The sequence below is a fragment of the Larus michahellis genome, chromosome 2 (genome assembly GCF_964199755.1).
Source record: "Larus michahellis chromosome 2, bLarMic1.1, whole genome shotgun sequence".
NCBI lineage: Eukaryota > Metazoa > Chordata > Aves > Charadriiformes > Laridae > Larus > Larus michahellis.
In genome coordinates, this window is record NC_133897.1 from 58,102,564 (window position 1) to 58,119,243 (window position 16,680).

The 16,680-nt window shown below is 41.7% G+C and overlaps 1 protein-coding gene across 6 annotated transcripts in view; it reads left to right on the forward strand.

The window, feature by feature from the left end:
- Positions 1–16,680, forward strand: part of HECW1 (HECT, C2 and WW domain containing E3 ubiquitin protein ligase 1) — a 296,546-nt gene that overhangs the window by 155,410 nt on the left and 124,456 nt on the right. For all 6 annotated transcript variants that reach the window (XM_074575619.1, XM_074575623.1, XM_074575620.1 and 3 more), the window contains one exon: positions 13,463–13,557. In XM_074575619.1, coding sequence (XP_074431720.1) covers positions 13,463–13,557 — 95 coding nt within the window. The remainder of the gene's footprint in view (positions 1–13,462; positions 13,558–16,680) is intronic.

Consider the following 16,680-nt stretch of genomic DNA (forward strand, 5'->3'; position numbering starts at 1 on the left):
TTTGATGAGTCTGTCCTCGTCTTTGTAAAAGAGAGCAGAGAGGCTCAGTGCTGTGCTCCAACATCCCACATGCTTGTGAATCCAACTACAGTCAAAAGTCCAGTTTGTGGTTGCTGCTAAAAATGTAATTTTTCTGATAAGTAGGTTTTTCCTTCTTGCTGATCTTTAGAAAGCATCATACAGAGTTGTAGATCTAAATATGATGAACTACAGCCTTAATTTTATTCTGATGTAAATCTTTCTCAGTTGATTCAGAACCTGAGCCCTCCAGAGCCTCCCTCATGAGACATGGGCACTGTCTTTCCCTCCTTTTGAGATCTTGGACACAACTTGACGTTATCTCTGTAGGTAGAACTGCCTGTGAATTGCTTTCCTACAAAGGAATTTCACATGCTGAGTGTTGTAGGACCAGGCTTATGGCTTATACATAGCTTGCTACTGGGCACAGTCTATATGCTATTGGCAGCAACAGACAGGTATTGGCATTGTTAATGGCATGCAAATATATAAAAACATACCTAGAGCACATTCCCAGTTCCTAGAAAGTGAGTTGGTTGTGCTGCCTTCCCTTTACTGCCAAACAGACCTGAGCAGCTCTAAGGAAGGAACAGTCTATGCCACATGTGAAAGGAGGCGCAGAGGCACTGATGTGTGAGGCTGTCACCCACGAGCCAGCTGCAGTTCCTCCTCCCTTTCTTTGTGGAGGAGGTGGTAGCAAATATGCACAGCGTTATGTAAAGCAGTGGTGATTTTGAAACTTGTAGTACGTGGACCACAGTCAGACCGTATATGAGCTGGTATTGGAATAGAAACCACGATAATGAGACAGATCAGAGTGTGTGAAGCTGGAATGCTAAGGGCTTTTCTCTTCACGATGCATCTTATGATGACTATCAGCATCTGATATCCTCTGATCTGCAGAGACTGCATTGTTGCAGAGAAAGAAGAGACCTACAAAAGGGGCTGTGCTTCAAGCAGACAACTCTGGGATCTCCTGTGTGTCCCTGGGTAACCCGAGCTTTCAGTTTATTTGTCTTTTACAAATCCTCACTGGAAGAAGTAAATCTACCTAAACCTGCATGTGCCACGCTCCCATCCCTGTTGAGCTTAGCAGCGGTACATGGGAGAGGAACTCTGGTGGCATTGTTTTAAAAGAATAAGGCCAAGTTTTATCCATTATATCCAGATGCAGCACTGTGTTTGCAGAGGCATCACACTGATGGGGTTTCCCCAACCAGTGTCGTGGCTCACAAGTCTCAGCGAGAACCAAAGGACATGAGTGTGCTTTCTCTGCCTGTGGTTTCCCACTGAACAGAAGGAAGGCAGGCCCTGCTGTGGTAAAGCAAAGCGTTTGTAAGACTAAAAGGAGGGGAAAAAAACATACCTCGGCAGCATAGCTGGCATGCAGCTTTTATTGAAGGCTCATGGTTCTGAGTGGGCGAACCCAATTAATTATGAATGCTTTGGATGTGTAAACAAGAGAATGGTTCTGTGTTGTGAAGACTCAGAAGTCTCTTTTCCTCTATTTAATTAATGCTTACAAGACCTTCCCAGGTAAGTCTTTGGTGTACTCAGAAAAGACCTCAAAGAACACTGTTTTTCGGAACAACTGAACTTTGGGGAATTTTGGCCATTGGGTAATTACAGTGCAAGGCTGTTCATCTCACAGTTCTATTTAATAATGTAACTAGTATTTAGTGACAGCATTACATACTGTTCATCACTGTTCATTTCCTTTCCACAAAGAAGGTAAAGGGTATTGTGGAAAGGAATAAAATGTTTGCAAGATGGTAATGTGAATCTAGAAACCAGTGTGCCGAAGATCTCAATCTCTGCAGTTCTGTTATTGTGCTGTGACTGTCTTTTGCCTTCAGTAGAATTACGGTACCAAAACACAGGTGCAGCTGTCCTCATTTTCTCCTCATGCTGTGTAGACCTGTTAGATGCCTTGCAAATAAGAGTAAATAATCCTGAGGTGAAGGGAGAGGTGCATGCCTTTCCTTGGGTTGCTCCTTTGTACGTTTTCATTGCCTTTAATGCCACGGCCTGGAGTACTGGCCTTCATTTTGGTCTTGCAGGTTTTGCAAGGTCTTTCAAAATCATCTGCAAATAGTTCTGCTCTGTGATAGTCAGGAAAGCCAAGCGTTTGAATTCTCACACTTGCCATCACATTCTTGGTAATGGTCCATGTAATCTATTACCAGTTGCCTAAAAGCGTACCACGTTTCTTCTTACTCTTCTCTGTTAGCTCTTACTTCAATCTAAAGTAGAGTTTTGCTGTCTTCTTTTACTTGTGTTAGGGTGTTCGGACTATGACAGCAATGAACAGTCTTTGTTGTATGATAACATGATGCGTAATTCTCTTAATCACTCAAAATTAGTTTTTTAATTTGATGATTAGAAATAGCAGCAACAAACAGTAATGTGCTTAGTGTAGTGGGTAACTGGAACAATTTGAGCGCTAGGAAGCTGCTTCTACAAGCATCTTGAATTTTCATTCAGCCATCTTCTCAAATTGACCATTTCTTGCTTCGTTGTCATGGAAATATTAGGCTAAAAATATCTTTAGATATGCAGTAGAGACAAGGAATGTGTGCATACTGATTCTGAAGTGTGATAAATGTATTAAAAAAGAAAAACAGCCCTTTTTATGGTATTGTGAGTAGTAGTGCTAAGCTCTTGGCTTCTCTTTTACATCCAAGTGCAAAGGATTCTTTTCTTGGTAATATTCACGTCTTGTTGCCCAAGGACTTAATTGCAATTCTGTCTTTGCATACCGCATGGCACGTGCTTGACTGACTGTAATAGCTCCCAATCAGAATGAACACTGTGAGTTTTAGTATTGCATGGTCTGGCTGCTAAACACAAAGAAACTGTTGTTGTAAAGCATCCTTACAGTGACTGAAGAGATCTTAGCACTTGAAAATGTGAATAGATAGGGCTTCTGACTGGGAGAGTTTGCAGAGGAACAAGAGAAATGATGTAATGTGTAAGAGGAGCTGGGAGAATGGTGAGGGTCCGTGATGACTGGTTTTGGCACTAACGTCTTCAAAGGTATCTTGGGGAAAAAAATGAAAGACTGATTCAAAGAAATGTTCTGTTTCTAATATGAAATTCAGTTATGCTTATCGAACGTGTGACTGAAGATCGGCTCAGGAAGTGCTGTAGCAGGTGTCTTGACTTAAACTGCTACTAATGTAAAAGAAAACATGAATCCTCCTTAATTTCAGTACTTGGCTGGGTTTGGAGCTGCAAAGTGTCCCTTTTCATACTGTCCTTTCCCTTCACAAAGCAGGCACCAGGTAAAGTTATGGCTTACACCTTCCTAAATACCAATCATTGATCATAAGGCTGATGTCATTTTCTGCTTCTATAAATCCAAAGCAATGCCTGGTCCACACATGTTTTGAGATCAAGGGGAATAAAAACATGTTATGATGTAGAGGGCTGTGTTTGAGGCACTTGGCTTCTGACGTTCAAGCGTTATCTCTTGCTAAAGGCTGTGCCTGAAGGCATAATCCAGTCATATGTATTTAATTAAGACTTTAAACTACTGTTGCCCTGATAAAAGCAAGGAGCTGATGGTTAGCAGGCATCTGCTCTAGGAGACAATTAACTTCAAGTAGACATAATACCTGGAAGCCTAAAGGATATATTGCGACAGGGGCAGTTGAGAAGAGCTTGCTTCATCTGGGACAACCCAGTGGCTGTACATTGCAGTAAAGAAAGGAGAGGGGTCCCTGCTCTCCCCGTCCTTCCTTTTTTGTGGAGCTGTGAGCTACTGTATAGTTTTGAGTTTATACCTCTCTCTATCATCTGAGTCACCCTCACAGTGCCTCTGCAGACACTCAGAACAAAGCTCAGGGATATCAGTGTTTCTGTGTATTTATTTTCTGTTTATGTGGTGGTTTAATATATATTGGTGTAACTAAGAACACGGTTAGGCACTATCTGCCGTTCAAATTCTTCTCCCGAATATTGTCAGTGACTCTAGTGTAGCTAAGGGGACACTAATACAGTGAAACAGATGGCTTTCTGCATGTGAGGTCAGGCTCATTTCCCGTGTACTGGAAGTGTAGAGATTTTTTTTTTCTCTACTAGTAAATTTTGATAAAGAACTGTTGAGTCCGTTGTACCAAGATGATGAGCACTTTTGAAACAGAAGTGTTCTTTAAAAACTTAATCTGATGTAATTTTTGCATTTTAGAAATTATTTTAAATCATCTCCCTCATAAATAGATGAACCGTGCGTTTGATTTTTGCCTTCAATGTTGTTTTCCATGCAACGTGCATGAATGCTTAGGATCAGAGAGCAAACTTTAGGCATGGTTTCCAGTTATTATGGACTCAACTATCACACAGTTAAAAATACTTTGATGATTGCAAGTTTCTCTCAAATAAATTGCTCACTTGCTAATGCTCATGGTGAAAAATTCATCGTTAAGCTGATTTACATAAAAACATTATATGCCTGTAGGCTTTGGAATTTCATTAAAGTCTCAATCTTAGTGCAGCCCTTATAATTTGCTATTTGCAATGACTAAAATGTCTCTCTCAAACAGCTTTTCCTTCTCCTGATGAAAGACAGGTAAGTTGTTACAACCCCCCCATTCCCAGCTCTCGTTCACTCAGATTAATGCCTATCAGTCCTTTCTTTACAACAGTCCATAAAGGCAGAGCAGGCAGACAGTACCGTTGGGTTGGACTGTAAGTAAATAGACAAAATTCTTGCCTGTTTTGGACTGGATCCCACTGTCTTTATGAATATGGAACAAATAGTTCTGTTGGTTTCAATGGGATGAGAGATGACTCAGTGCCAGGAATGGTAAGGTTAAGTCCTTTTCCTTTCTGTTTCTTCTTTTTTTCCCCATCTCACATTTCTGAAGATAATTTTAGGAGGAAATGAGTATTTTCAGGCATGTGAGCTGTCTGAACAAACCACATTTCAATTCAATTACTCATGTTATAGAATAAAACTTAAGAAGTAGGTAAAAGTTAGAGGATATGTCCCAGTGCAAAATGCAGGTTCTGTTTCTAGCTAGCTACATAAGGGCTAAAACACCTTTTTATTAAAGACATTTAGCATCTTTAGCTACTGGCTGGGTAGTGGCATCCTTCCACTAACGTTTCCTGTGGTGGGTATCTGCAGAAGCTTTGCCTTGCTCTGTTCCACCTTGCCTCTAGTCATCAATCTAAACGCCAGACTTACTGGGCACTTTGATGGTACAGACCCTTGTCTGTGATGAGCTGGACTTTGACAAGAACCACTGGATGGCTGTATATTTTAATGCGTTCCAACCCATGCCCCTCTGGACAGAATGTGAGCCAGCAGACCGACCATAAATCTTATTGCCGTCTCCCTGTCGCTGCCCAATTGTGAGCTTGAATACAAGTCCCACAGTAGATGCACTGAGTTCCCACAATGATGGCAGCCAGTAGGGCGCATCTGACCGAGCAAGACTGAAAAGTGCTCTGCTGCCTGCTCTCCCAAGCTCCTGTTCTGTTCAAGTCTATGGCCACCATGAATCACAGAGCTTTTTTTCTTCACTGACTTATCTGTTTTTGTCCTGGTTTCTGGTTCCCCACCCCACACTGCTAATCCCCTGAGCTGCCTTCATCTCTTCCTTCAACGAGGGCAAATCAGCAGTGGATTCATATTCTCCTCTTCCATGCCACTTGGCACAGTGGAGAGATACCCAGGGATACAGTCCTCCTGCTCCCAGGAGAGGTGCCCAGACACGGCACAGCCAGGAAGAGATTAGATCTGCATTGCAGAAAAAGTCTGTCTTACTGCCAGTCTGGAACATGCTCAGCACAGATAGGATTTCCTGGGCATTTAAATAGTAAAATCAAAGATGTCTCCAATGAGCATATCAAACTGAATTTTTTGGAGGGACTGACAAGTTAGCTGAATTTTGATGTATTTTTACAGGAACAGCAAAAGATATATGTTTAGTACAGAGACTTCTGCTCCATATTAACATGGGGGGTAAAAGGAAGGTTTTTCAGAAATATTTAATGGGTAAAAAACCATGGTTTTCCCTTACCCTCACAGCTCCAAATTTCTGCATGAAATTTTCTTGCTGTATCTCTGTAGATCCGAGGCAGACATCCAGCATGCAAAATTTTATTCCAAATGTATTTATCTTTGAAAAACGTATAAGCAACTGAAATAGGGTTTATAATGAAAAATGTCAAGCAACTTGAGTAATCAGCAATGCTAGAAGTCCTGCCTGTATGGAAGAAGATATACAAGTGCTGGAAACGAATGTATAAGCACACATCCATTCCAGCTGCTAGCATTCTGTAGTAATGAGTCTTGCCAATAGGACAGGTTTTATGAGGGTAGTGCATAAGCAACAGCCCGTTGAAATTAGGTCTATATGTTCTTCCTGAATAGCAGTTTACAGAGCCACTCTGTTCTGTCTCTCTTGTAATAGAAACTCCTGGATACTTTTATGTTCATAAGGCAAAATGAGAGGTGATAAAGGCAAAAGTGGTGTGTTTTTTTCTGTCTTGTACTCAGGAGTGTACAACTGAAAAATTTCTGAATAATGATAATTAATCACAGCGCGGTCACAGGTAAGCACATGCATGTCACTTCACGTGAACAGCATAGTAATAGAAGTGGATTATACATAGGTAGACCCAAAATCAATGTAGTATGGAGCGTGCAACACTGAGGACTCAAACAAGTGAAGCTAGGACTGAGGAGACTGGCCCACTGACTATAAGGATTTATTACTACCTCTTAGTTATTACTGTACTAATTTACCGTACTGCTCTTGTGGTTGTTGGAGGCAGGTAGCTGCTGAATCAAATTATCAAGCAAAGCAAATAAAAGCGACAGTCAATAGTAGAGGGTATCCGCAGATCACAAATAACAGAATCAAAGAATCAATGGTATAATAAATGAGAATAATCAGCTCTCCTGTTATGATGTTATAATGTTATATAATAATACTCCATAATTATACTCCATAGAACTCCAGCCCTGAACGTGCAAGCCTTGTGAAGCAATAGTAGTCTGTGACAACACCATCTGAAGGTGAAATAACATTACTAAGATCATTTAATCTGTTCTTCAAATACCAATTGCAACTACAAATACTGAAACACATTATTTACTGTTGCAGAGTTAAGGTTATTTGGATGTTCTAACTATTCATTTCTGCATCTCGACAAGTCTGGATTTTTGGCTTAGATTTAATTTTGATTAGAAGTTTTCTGGATGTTGTACTGCTTGGCTGTGAGCTATTACAGTTTCCTTGCAAAGGTTTGCGCCTGAAATTGTTGATACGTACTGGTCAACGTTAATTCTGTCTCCAGGTACTTTTTTCTTTCTTGCCTGGAAGCATAATAATGTGAAAGGTGTAATTTTAAAACGTCGTGTCTCACAGTTTCTCAAAAGAAGTCTTTCAACAGTCTGTTCACATGTGTTTGTGCCCGTTTTAGAGCAGGGCAACGAAAAAGTTGTCAGAAAATTGGAAGAAGTTCTGCAACTGGGATTAAAGAAGCACATCTGTTCAGGCCTCCTTGGGTTTTAAACTGTGAGTTGTCTTAGAAACTGGGGTGCCTTACAGAAAATCGTAGGCAGTTGTGAGACTAAACAAATGCTGTGAGCAGATGCGCTTTACAGCTTAAGGAAACGTACAGTCTATAGGTGGCTGAGTAGCAGACCAGCTTGATGGGTGCAGTGTCACCACTGTGTATTGGACAGGTAATTCCTGGAACAGGCAGTTTTCCTGATACAGCAGAAGAAATAAGAGCCGTTGTTTGCATGGAGCAGCAGCAGGTATACACGATGGAAAGAAACAGTACCATCTATCAATGCCGTGAGTACAAATTAGATCTGCCAGTAATAACCTTACTTTTTATCTTTGTTATGTGTCTTAATTCTTTCCTGACAGGCAGGCATAGCATCGGGAGAAATTACCTACAATTATCTAAAACCTGCTGATGCTCAGGGAAAGGCTTGCGCTGATGCAGGGGCGCTTGGTTTTATCTCTTTAGGTTGCGTAGTTTATTTGCTCTCTGCACTTCCACTGGTATTCAAAAGCAGGAGATGGGTGCTGGAGGCAGGAGCAGGTGGAGAAGGGTGGTCAGGCATGAGAGCGTACGCTTGCGCACTGGGTTTCACAGGTAGTTGCTGATAAAACTCATACATATATTGTGCTCCACGCTTCATGAAGCTCTAGGTGAGAGGGCGCTTTTTTCTCTTTCTTCTTCAGGTTTGACTTTTTTACACTCTCCCTCTCTTCCTTTCCTTGCCTTGTTTCTTTTTCCCTGCTTTCTTCTCATTTAGTCTCATATAGACAGTCGTAGTCTCTCCCCCTGTCCCACTCTCTCTGCACAGTGGTTCTCTTCTAATCTCATTCCTCTCCTTCACTCAACTTCGACGTTGGTGCCTTTTCTTACTCAGTTCCACTACTGCAGTGCCTCATGTAAACCGCCTTTAATCTCTCTCTGTTTGGGCTTCCCATTGTAATTCCTTGTCCAATTTTTTTCACATGCCTCTCCCAGTTTCCCCATTGTATTTAATCAGTTCCTCCCTTCCACTGACTCGCTATCTCCACTTGATGCTTTCTGCTTCGGTCTCCATTTGCAGAGATCACTGTGGCTACTTTAATTCAAGATGCTCCCTTAGCAATCTGATTATAGCACAGTATCATATGTTTGTTTATTCCACTTCTGGATCCTCTCTAGGGAAAACTTTGACTCATAACTTAATTGCTTCGCACTCTGATTTGGTTCACTTGGTTCCCGCCCACTTACCAAAGACAGCTACCTTTTCATTACTAATTTTTGACACCTCTTATTTTTTATGCACAATGTTTACCCAAAAGAGCAACAACCACTCTTTTAGTAATAGATGGACTTGATCACAAATGACTCAATTTTTAAGACTGGCATTACTTCCCAGTGCTGAGAAATGCTTAGCTAATGCCTAGTCACCTCAGCTATTTAATTGGAAAAAAAAAGTATCGTGGGAGTAGATCACAACCAGATTGTGGAAGTGCCTCAGGTATGTCACACACTCCTATCAAACACCAATTGATGCTTCCAGCCTCCCCCAAAGAATATCATTTAGTCTTTCATTGAAATACCCATTAAGTATGGCTGGTGGGGTTTTTTTTTAGTTTAACAAGGGAAACTGCTTAATCTTGGCAATGCTTCTTTTTATATTTGAGAGAATAAATCCACCTTTTAGTGAAAGCTAAGCCTCTGAGACCAGACTAGCCTTAGTAAGTGAGGAGCAGAGGATTATAAGAGCAAGTGAACTTTTGAGAACAGATTTAGGGCAATTTGGACAACTCTGAAGGAATGAGGAAGATGATTAGGAATGGAAGTATTTTAAGGGGAAAGGGTATCAAATAAACCAACAGAAGCAATAACACTGACAGGAAAGAAGAATGGGTGGATGATGGAAACTAGGACACCTCTAAAAGGCTTTCAACCTTCAATACCTCCAGCTGCAATTCATCATCAGACCCTACTAGATTTTATCTTCTCTCATGTTAGTTTAGTAAGGAGGTAGGGTGTTTTCAAGGGCTGGGTGATTGCTGAGGCAGTATAGAACATTGCCAAGAAGAGTAACGCTCAGCTGGTAAATTCATTTTCCAGTTAATTTGCAAAACTGATTTGGTAACTGAGATAACTCAGGGCATTAATAGAGAAATCATTTTCTGTGGACTGGATTTTTTGTCTTGTGAGAGGACTGAAGCTCCATGGCAGAGCTGTTCTCTGACAAAACTCAAACTTCTCAGAGTTTTCCTCTAAATGAGGAGTGGTCTCTGTGGTGTCCCGGGATGGGCTACATCCCGGCTCCGTGAGCATCCCTCCTGTGTGGCCCACAGAGGTGCTTGTGAGGCTGTGGTGCAAGAAGCAAAACAGGGTTGACGCTCCTATTGCCTGGCTGTGATTACCCTGCCTTGGAGGCCTTGCTTTCGGGCAGCTGTATTTTCGGCAGCTGTATTTTCGGCAGCTGTATTTTCGGCAGCTGTATTTTCGGCAGCTGTATTTTCGGCAGCTGTGATGGTTACAGCAGTGGGTCTCAGCATACAACTGGAAACTGTCTTATTTATATCAATGCAGTGCAAGGCAGATATAATGGAGATACCAAGCCCGTTGTAAAGGGAACACAATGCTGTTTTGTTCTTGATCCATGAAAATTGCCAAGTAGTTTGGTAATTGTCATGGGCACGAGTATTTCTGAGCATCTTTAGACATCTCAGCTCTTGGAAGATTTACCAGTCTAACTGCCATTTATGCTAATTGAAAGGAGAATTTAACCTCATTACTTCCTGACTTTAACATCATAACTTCATTACCTGAACCAGTGAGCTGCTGCTCATAATTACTGAGATGAAAATAACAATGGCACGTATTTATTTATAACTGGGGATTAACTGGAAAACACCTGTGCCTGACCTGTGCACTGTGTCATGTAGCTAGGGCAGCAGAACAGAGTTAAGTGGTCTCCTTTATTTCACAACAAGCTAATCTACAAGACTACAATGCAAACAGCCCTTATAACTACGTATTAGGTATGAATGCCAGCTGGATAATATTCAGGTTAATTTATATCACTGCCTTGCCTCTACTCACAGTGCTTTCTGTTCCTCTGCAGAAGCAGTGGTACCAAGCCAGTGAATGTCTGCATCTGTTTTGGAAATGTCTCAGAGGTGATTCAGGACAAGAACAATCTTCAGACAATTTAAAATGTTAGGACTCTTGTTGAAGTGAAAAACATGGCACTAATGGTATTATTTGGAAAGAATGGCTCCCAGCCAAAAAAAGCCCAACTGGTGGCATTTTTGCACATAGCGATACCATATGTGATTTTGCAAGCTTTATACTTGTTAATCTATCCATGGACAATAGCCATTTTCCTACTATTTTCAATCTCAAAACGTTCTAGTAAAAGGTTGGGAGGGGGGTAATCACAAAAAAAAGAAAATGTCATTCCCCTGATGTTTGTAGAGCCATTTCTCAAGCTGCGAAGGTCCCCATAGGACTTTTTGCTGTCAGGTCTGCTCTCTGAATGAAACCTTTGACATTCATTAATCACCGCCTCAAATACTGCCCGAGGAATGGCTCTACCTCTGCCGCTGTTTTGGATTGGGTGTGACGCTTGTCTCTGGGTTGCCTTCTTGCCTGTTTGCATCTGTATGTGGGCAGTTTGATTGAAAATTAAATTAGAAATAGAAGTTGTGTGAAACTGAGAGGAATCTTCAGTACCCACATAGTCCTTTCCAACTCCTTGTTCAATTATCCTGGTAATCCTTTAGTCCTTGAAAGGAATACTAATTTCCAGAATACCTACATAAGGATATATCCTTTCCTCCTGTTCTCTCTGTCTAATACTTTTAGTTTAAATATATTCTTTTAAACCATAGTTTCCTAATGTAGGAAACCAGTTACCACATACTCGTCAACCTACGGTGAAATTTCCTGCTGTGAGGTCTGAATGTTGTCATATAGGCTAGTACCTGAAGTTATATTTTATTAACTACTTGAGTTAATAAAAATGTAACAAAAAAAAAAAAGCTTCTCTTTATTCTGGCTCTCAATGTTCCATGCAAACTGTAGCTAAAAATCTCCAGGGGAGAGGAAAATTAAGATTTGAATAATTGGTGAGAACTACGTGTTTTAGCTATTGTGATATCCTCAGCTTTTGCTGTCGTCTCAGCGAGTAAATGAGTTAGCTGCTGAGCTGTTAGAAGTCCTGTAGAGAAAATTACAACATGAAAATTCAATCTGGACTTGCAGTTTTTCAGTCCCACAAGCTCATCCAGCTTTTTTGCTGCCAAAAGGAAACAACTGCTGCTCTCGGGTGCAACAGCGGGGTTGCTTGCTCAGCTGCACTGACACCTCAAGTAAATTGCTGGAATTTGCAGAAGTTCATTTGAGGTGTAGTTGTGAATTAAACCCCAGGATGGGCCACACAGCCGCTCGTGGAGGTGATGAAGGACTCTGTAGCCTGTTTCACTTCTTGTGGAGTGCTGTGAAGTAAAAAGGACCCATGTCCACATCTGCGCATATAGGGGGAGAGGCTTGTATTTGAACTGTGTGAGCAGAAATGTGCACCTGGTTGTCTGATGACCAACGAGCTGCAGCAATGGAAAATATGGTGGCAGATTAACTGTGCTGGCGCTGTGTTGCTTCTTGTTGATGGACTGCGTGTCCCTGATGCCTCCTCAGGGAGGACTGCTGAGAAGCCACCTGGAAATGAGGAGCACTTGAACTGCTTGGAAACATAAGCTCTTTGATTTTCTTTTCCCAAGTCACATTTGAAAGTTGGGAAGGCTTTACACTCCTAAAACTATTTTGTCTTTCAAAAAATAAATTGGGATTTATTTTTCCTCCTGTGTATCTGTAAGTGTTAGGGTCAGTGATTCAGGCCTGTGTTTTTGAGGGTCTCCACCACTGCTTTTCATGCCTCCATGTTTTGCTTCCACCTGGGGCACTGCATGGTTGGTACCAAATGGCAGATCACAGCACCATAATCTGTGGCCAAGGTCCCAGCAATTAGTGTTGCATAATCTTTTGTCACAGCTGCACTGATTTCACTTATTTTGTTACTGGTGTTAAAACAGCAATGCAATTTGTATGTTAAAACATTGGCGTTCCTTTATTATTTTCTTACATATGCACTGTAGTTACAGTGAGCGGAATTATGTCTCTGCAGGCTCTGTTTTCCCTGGGCCTCGGCGGCAGCAGCTGCAAAGTAAGGTGCTAAGGAAAAACTTGATGATAAGAAGCACTTTCAAGTATATTATGGAGCAGCTGAAAATTTCCGTGGCATTATCCAGTTAAAATTGTAAGATGTGAATGCAAAAAGCAGTGCTGTGAGTCCAAAATCATGATCTTGCTTGTGTTCCTCACCTAATCCAAACCTTTGGAAGTCGGTGGAAATACACTAAGATGAGGTCTGGTGGTATTACGCTGTTCTGAAGAATGCTTTAATGTAAGTAACTGCTGGAGCAGATATCTGCACAGATCTATGTCCTTGCTCTGACCAAGGCCAGAACAAATTGACTGAGCGAAACCTGTCAGTGAGCAACTATGCAATCTTCTTGTTCTAGGGAAGTTTCTCACTTTCTTGGCACGCTGGTGTTTGGTATGTCTGAACAGGGATGGTTTCTTTGTCCCTACTTTTCTTCTTCCTAATGTAGCTAAAGGATGCTGATCAGGTACTCCAAGGTCTGTCCTAACTGCTGCTCAGAAGAGGTTGAGGTTTTAACTGTTTTAAGTCACGGGAACCGAACTCTAAATTTCACTCTGGCAAAGGGGAGGATCGGAGGCAGGAGGTATCCTGTTGTGCCAACCACCCTGGGACAAACCACTCGCAATTTAACTGCCTGCCAGCCTTGTGCCTGTGAGCTGCAACCAATCGTGCAGCTCCTTCCTGGTGGTTCTTCTAATCTAAAATAATTATATCTTTTTTTTTTTTTTTTAGCTGAAACAAAGATCTGCTTCAAATACTACCATGGCGTGAGCGGGGCGCTACGAGCCACAACTCCGAGTGTCACAGTGAAAAACAACGCGGCTCCCGTAAGTTTTGCTGGCCTTCTATTTTTCACGTTTCTTCCCTGCTGTCACTGTGCTATGCCTTGTTTTCCCTGCCGGCCTTACATACTTTTATATGAAAAGTGAACATAATACTTGCTCTTCAGTGCACTGTGGTAGAGGGAAATGGCTAGTCTTTCAGTTCAGGTGTGGGTTTGTACTCCAAATGATTGTGGATTCAGCTTTCAATCTGTCACAAATAACTTCTCTGATCTTGGGCAAGTCTCATGTCCTAGCTGTATCCCATTCTGTAAAGTCACCTTCTCTCTGCTGGGTGTTGCAAGACTTGGGTGATACCTCTCGAGGATTTGTGATTCTTTGGCTGTAAATACAATAAATGTCCAGAAAAGGAATAAGATTTTCTTAATGTAAGGTGCTTTTTTGAAAATCAAGGCATGAGCGTTTTCACGGTAGTGCCTCGGAGTTCCAGAAAACAGCTACACTGTGACACGTTCCCATCAGTGGTAAGATGTAAGCATTCAGGTCCCAATCCATCAAAGTACTGAGGATCGTTTTTGACAGATTGAGGCTTCATTGAGAGCAATTTTGATTTGGTATAGCTTATCAAGCTCCGTGGCTCAAATGACTCTAAAATGCTCTGTATCTTGCATAGTTTTAGAAAATTTGGTCACCCTGAGAGTGAAATATTTTTTTAGAAGCCTGTAGGGAGACTTGCTGACCTCCAGAGCTTGTCTGGCCTTTGCTGACAGACTTTCATTGCCTGCCAGGCTCATCTTGGCAGAGGTCTGCATGAGCTGAGGAGTTTTAGTCCAACCAGCATTAGAAAAAAGACTAGCTCAGGTGTTTTTTAATGTGGAAGATGGGTTCAGGAAAGGCATGTCTTACCTGTGGGAGTATGTAGGCTTCAGTGGACATCACTGAAGCTTAAATTTTGAAAGTTTGGGGTTTGCGTGGGTGGGGTGTGTGTGTTTGGTGGGTTTTTTGTTGTTTTGTGGTGGGTTTTTTTTAACAGTCCCCAGTGGAAAGTCTCACATGCTGTGTGCTGATTGTGTCTGGTTGCACCAGTACCAGGAAGGATTATTTTTATCCACTCTTAACACCCTCACCTTAACTTTGGTAGTTTCTCTTTGCCTTGTTTTGATGCACACAATAGCTGCAAATTGGATGCTGGGTAGGGGCTGATGGTGTGTCTTTAAGGAATAAAAGGGATTCATGTCTCGATAGGCCTTTCTCACATGCTCACAGGGAAGCCATTCACCAATTTGGAAGCCTGGAGAGTTTCCTTCAGCTGTCTTCAGAGGAACATTATGATGTGGGCTTGGATATCTTCATTTTGTCAGATGCTGAAAAGTTCTTTTTAGCCTGTAGTGAGTGGTGTCTTACTGACTCAGGACTTGCTGCTCATATCCTGATTGTCATCAATTTGGAAGGACAATCTATGTCATTGATTTAGTCCCAGTCTTCTCTGAAAGGTAAGCCAGCGAACCAAGGCAATAAATACCAGTAAACTGAGAGATTAGAATAATTATTTTTTTTCACAATTCAGATTGATGTCTTAGATCTGAGTTCGAACCAATTAAGCAATTTTCCAGGTCTAGCGTGGAAGGGTTACTCTGTCATTATTAAGTATCAGCAGTAAGTTAATAGAAGAATGAATGAGGACCTGTGCCTTTTTAATACACAAATATGTAATCTCTCCAAGTTCTTTAGTTGAGGCCTTTATAAATATATATGAGGAAATAAAGTGGCTTACACAGCCGTTCACTTTCAGCTGAGCATGACTCATGTTTAAAAGAAAGTCCTCTTTGTGCAGTACTCATGGTCTTCATAGAGATCAGATGAGAAAAAGAAACACCTATTATGACCTTCAGCTGAGTACACTGTGCATGGCTGAAAAATAAAATAGGATAAAAAGTGGTATCAGATAACAGTTTTCAGTTTGACGGCCAAACCAGTGTCCTTGCAAATAGCATTCTCTTCACATCACAATTTTTCCTGCCTGTCTGGGTTACAGAATACTCTTGTGTGTTTTTGCCAGTTTTTTGCAGACGAGAGAGGCCAGCAGTGTTGTAGGTGCAGCATTGGTTTCTCTGTTGTCTTCTCTTTGTTGTTTGCTGCATGACATAAATATTTGGTACATTGTAAGGCAAATACTAAGCAATGAAGACAACAAAAGCAAAGGAATAGCAACAAACGTTATGCAACATGAACCTGCATGGCCCCCCCCATATGAGTGCAAGAGGAAAAAAATGGTAAATATTTGAACACTCCTTTAGAGTTTAGGCCAAAAAGCCAGTCTTTTTCTGGCCTGAGTGAAGGCTTTCAGCTAAGTGTGGTCCTCCAAACTCCAGTCCCAGCTGAAACCATCAGATGACTTTCTCCATCTGCCTCTCTGCACTACACGTCCAACCTTTATTACGACAGTTGTTGAATTTTTCACAGCATCCTGTGCCATTGGAAAGTGGTGTTACCCTCACTGTGCAGATGGGGAAGGAGATAAAAAGGGGTTTTCACAGCCCTAGCCTTTTCCTAGGTTTTTGTGTGCCTTTGCACTAGCAGCTGCTGGGGCACGGGTAACACCATGCAAAGTGCAGACATTATCCTTAGAACTGCAGACACATACGGACACCTGCCTTTTCACTGTGATTTCACTAATTTCACTAATGATGAATTCCTGACTTGTGGGTTTTGTTTTGGGGTTTTCTTTTAGTGGAAGGAAAGAGGGAGAAAGTGCTAAAGAAATCCCTAAAATTAACTCTTACATCTATTTTTAAACTTTTTTTTTTAAATAGCGGCTTGGAACAATGATCAGAAAATTCTTGTCCAAAAGAAGCAGCAGATACTCTGTTTTGTACTTTACAGTGCTCATCCGTCATCGGCCAGCGAGTAAATGCACAGCTTTCCTTATCTGTGCTGCTGGGTCCCTCCCCATCCCTTTGCAGCGGCTCTACAGTGGAGTATACAGACTGGGCAGCCCCTTCTTTTTTTTCCCTGTGCCTTGAATCATAATTTCAGCATGGCTGAGCAGGGAAGCAATGGATTGTTTTATTTTCCCCTGTTCCTCTGTGTGATCAGTTAAGGGCCGTGACAGTCTAGCACCATGCCTATAGCTCCTCTGAGGTCCCTGAGACTTCTCACCCTAGTGAG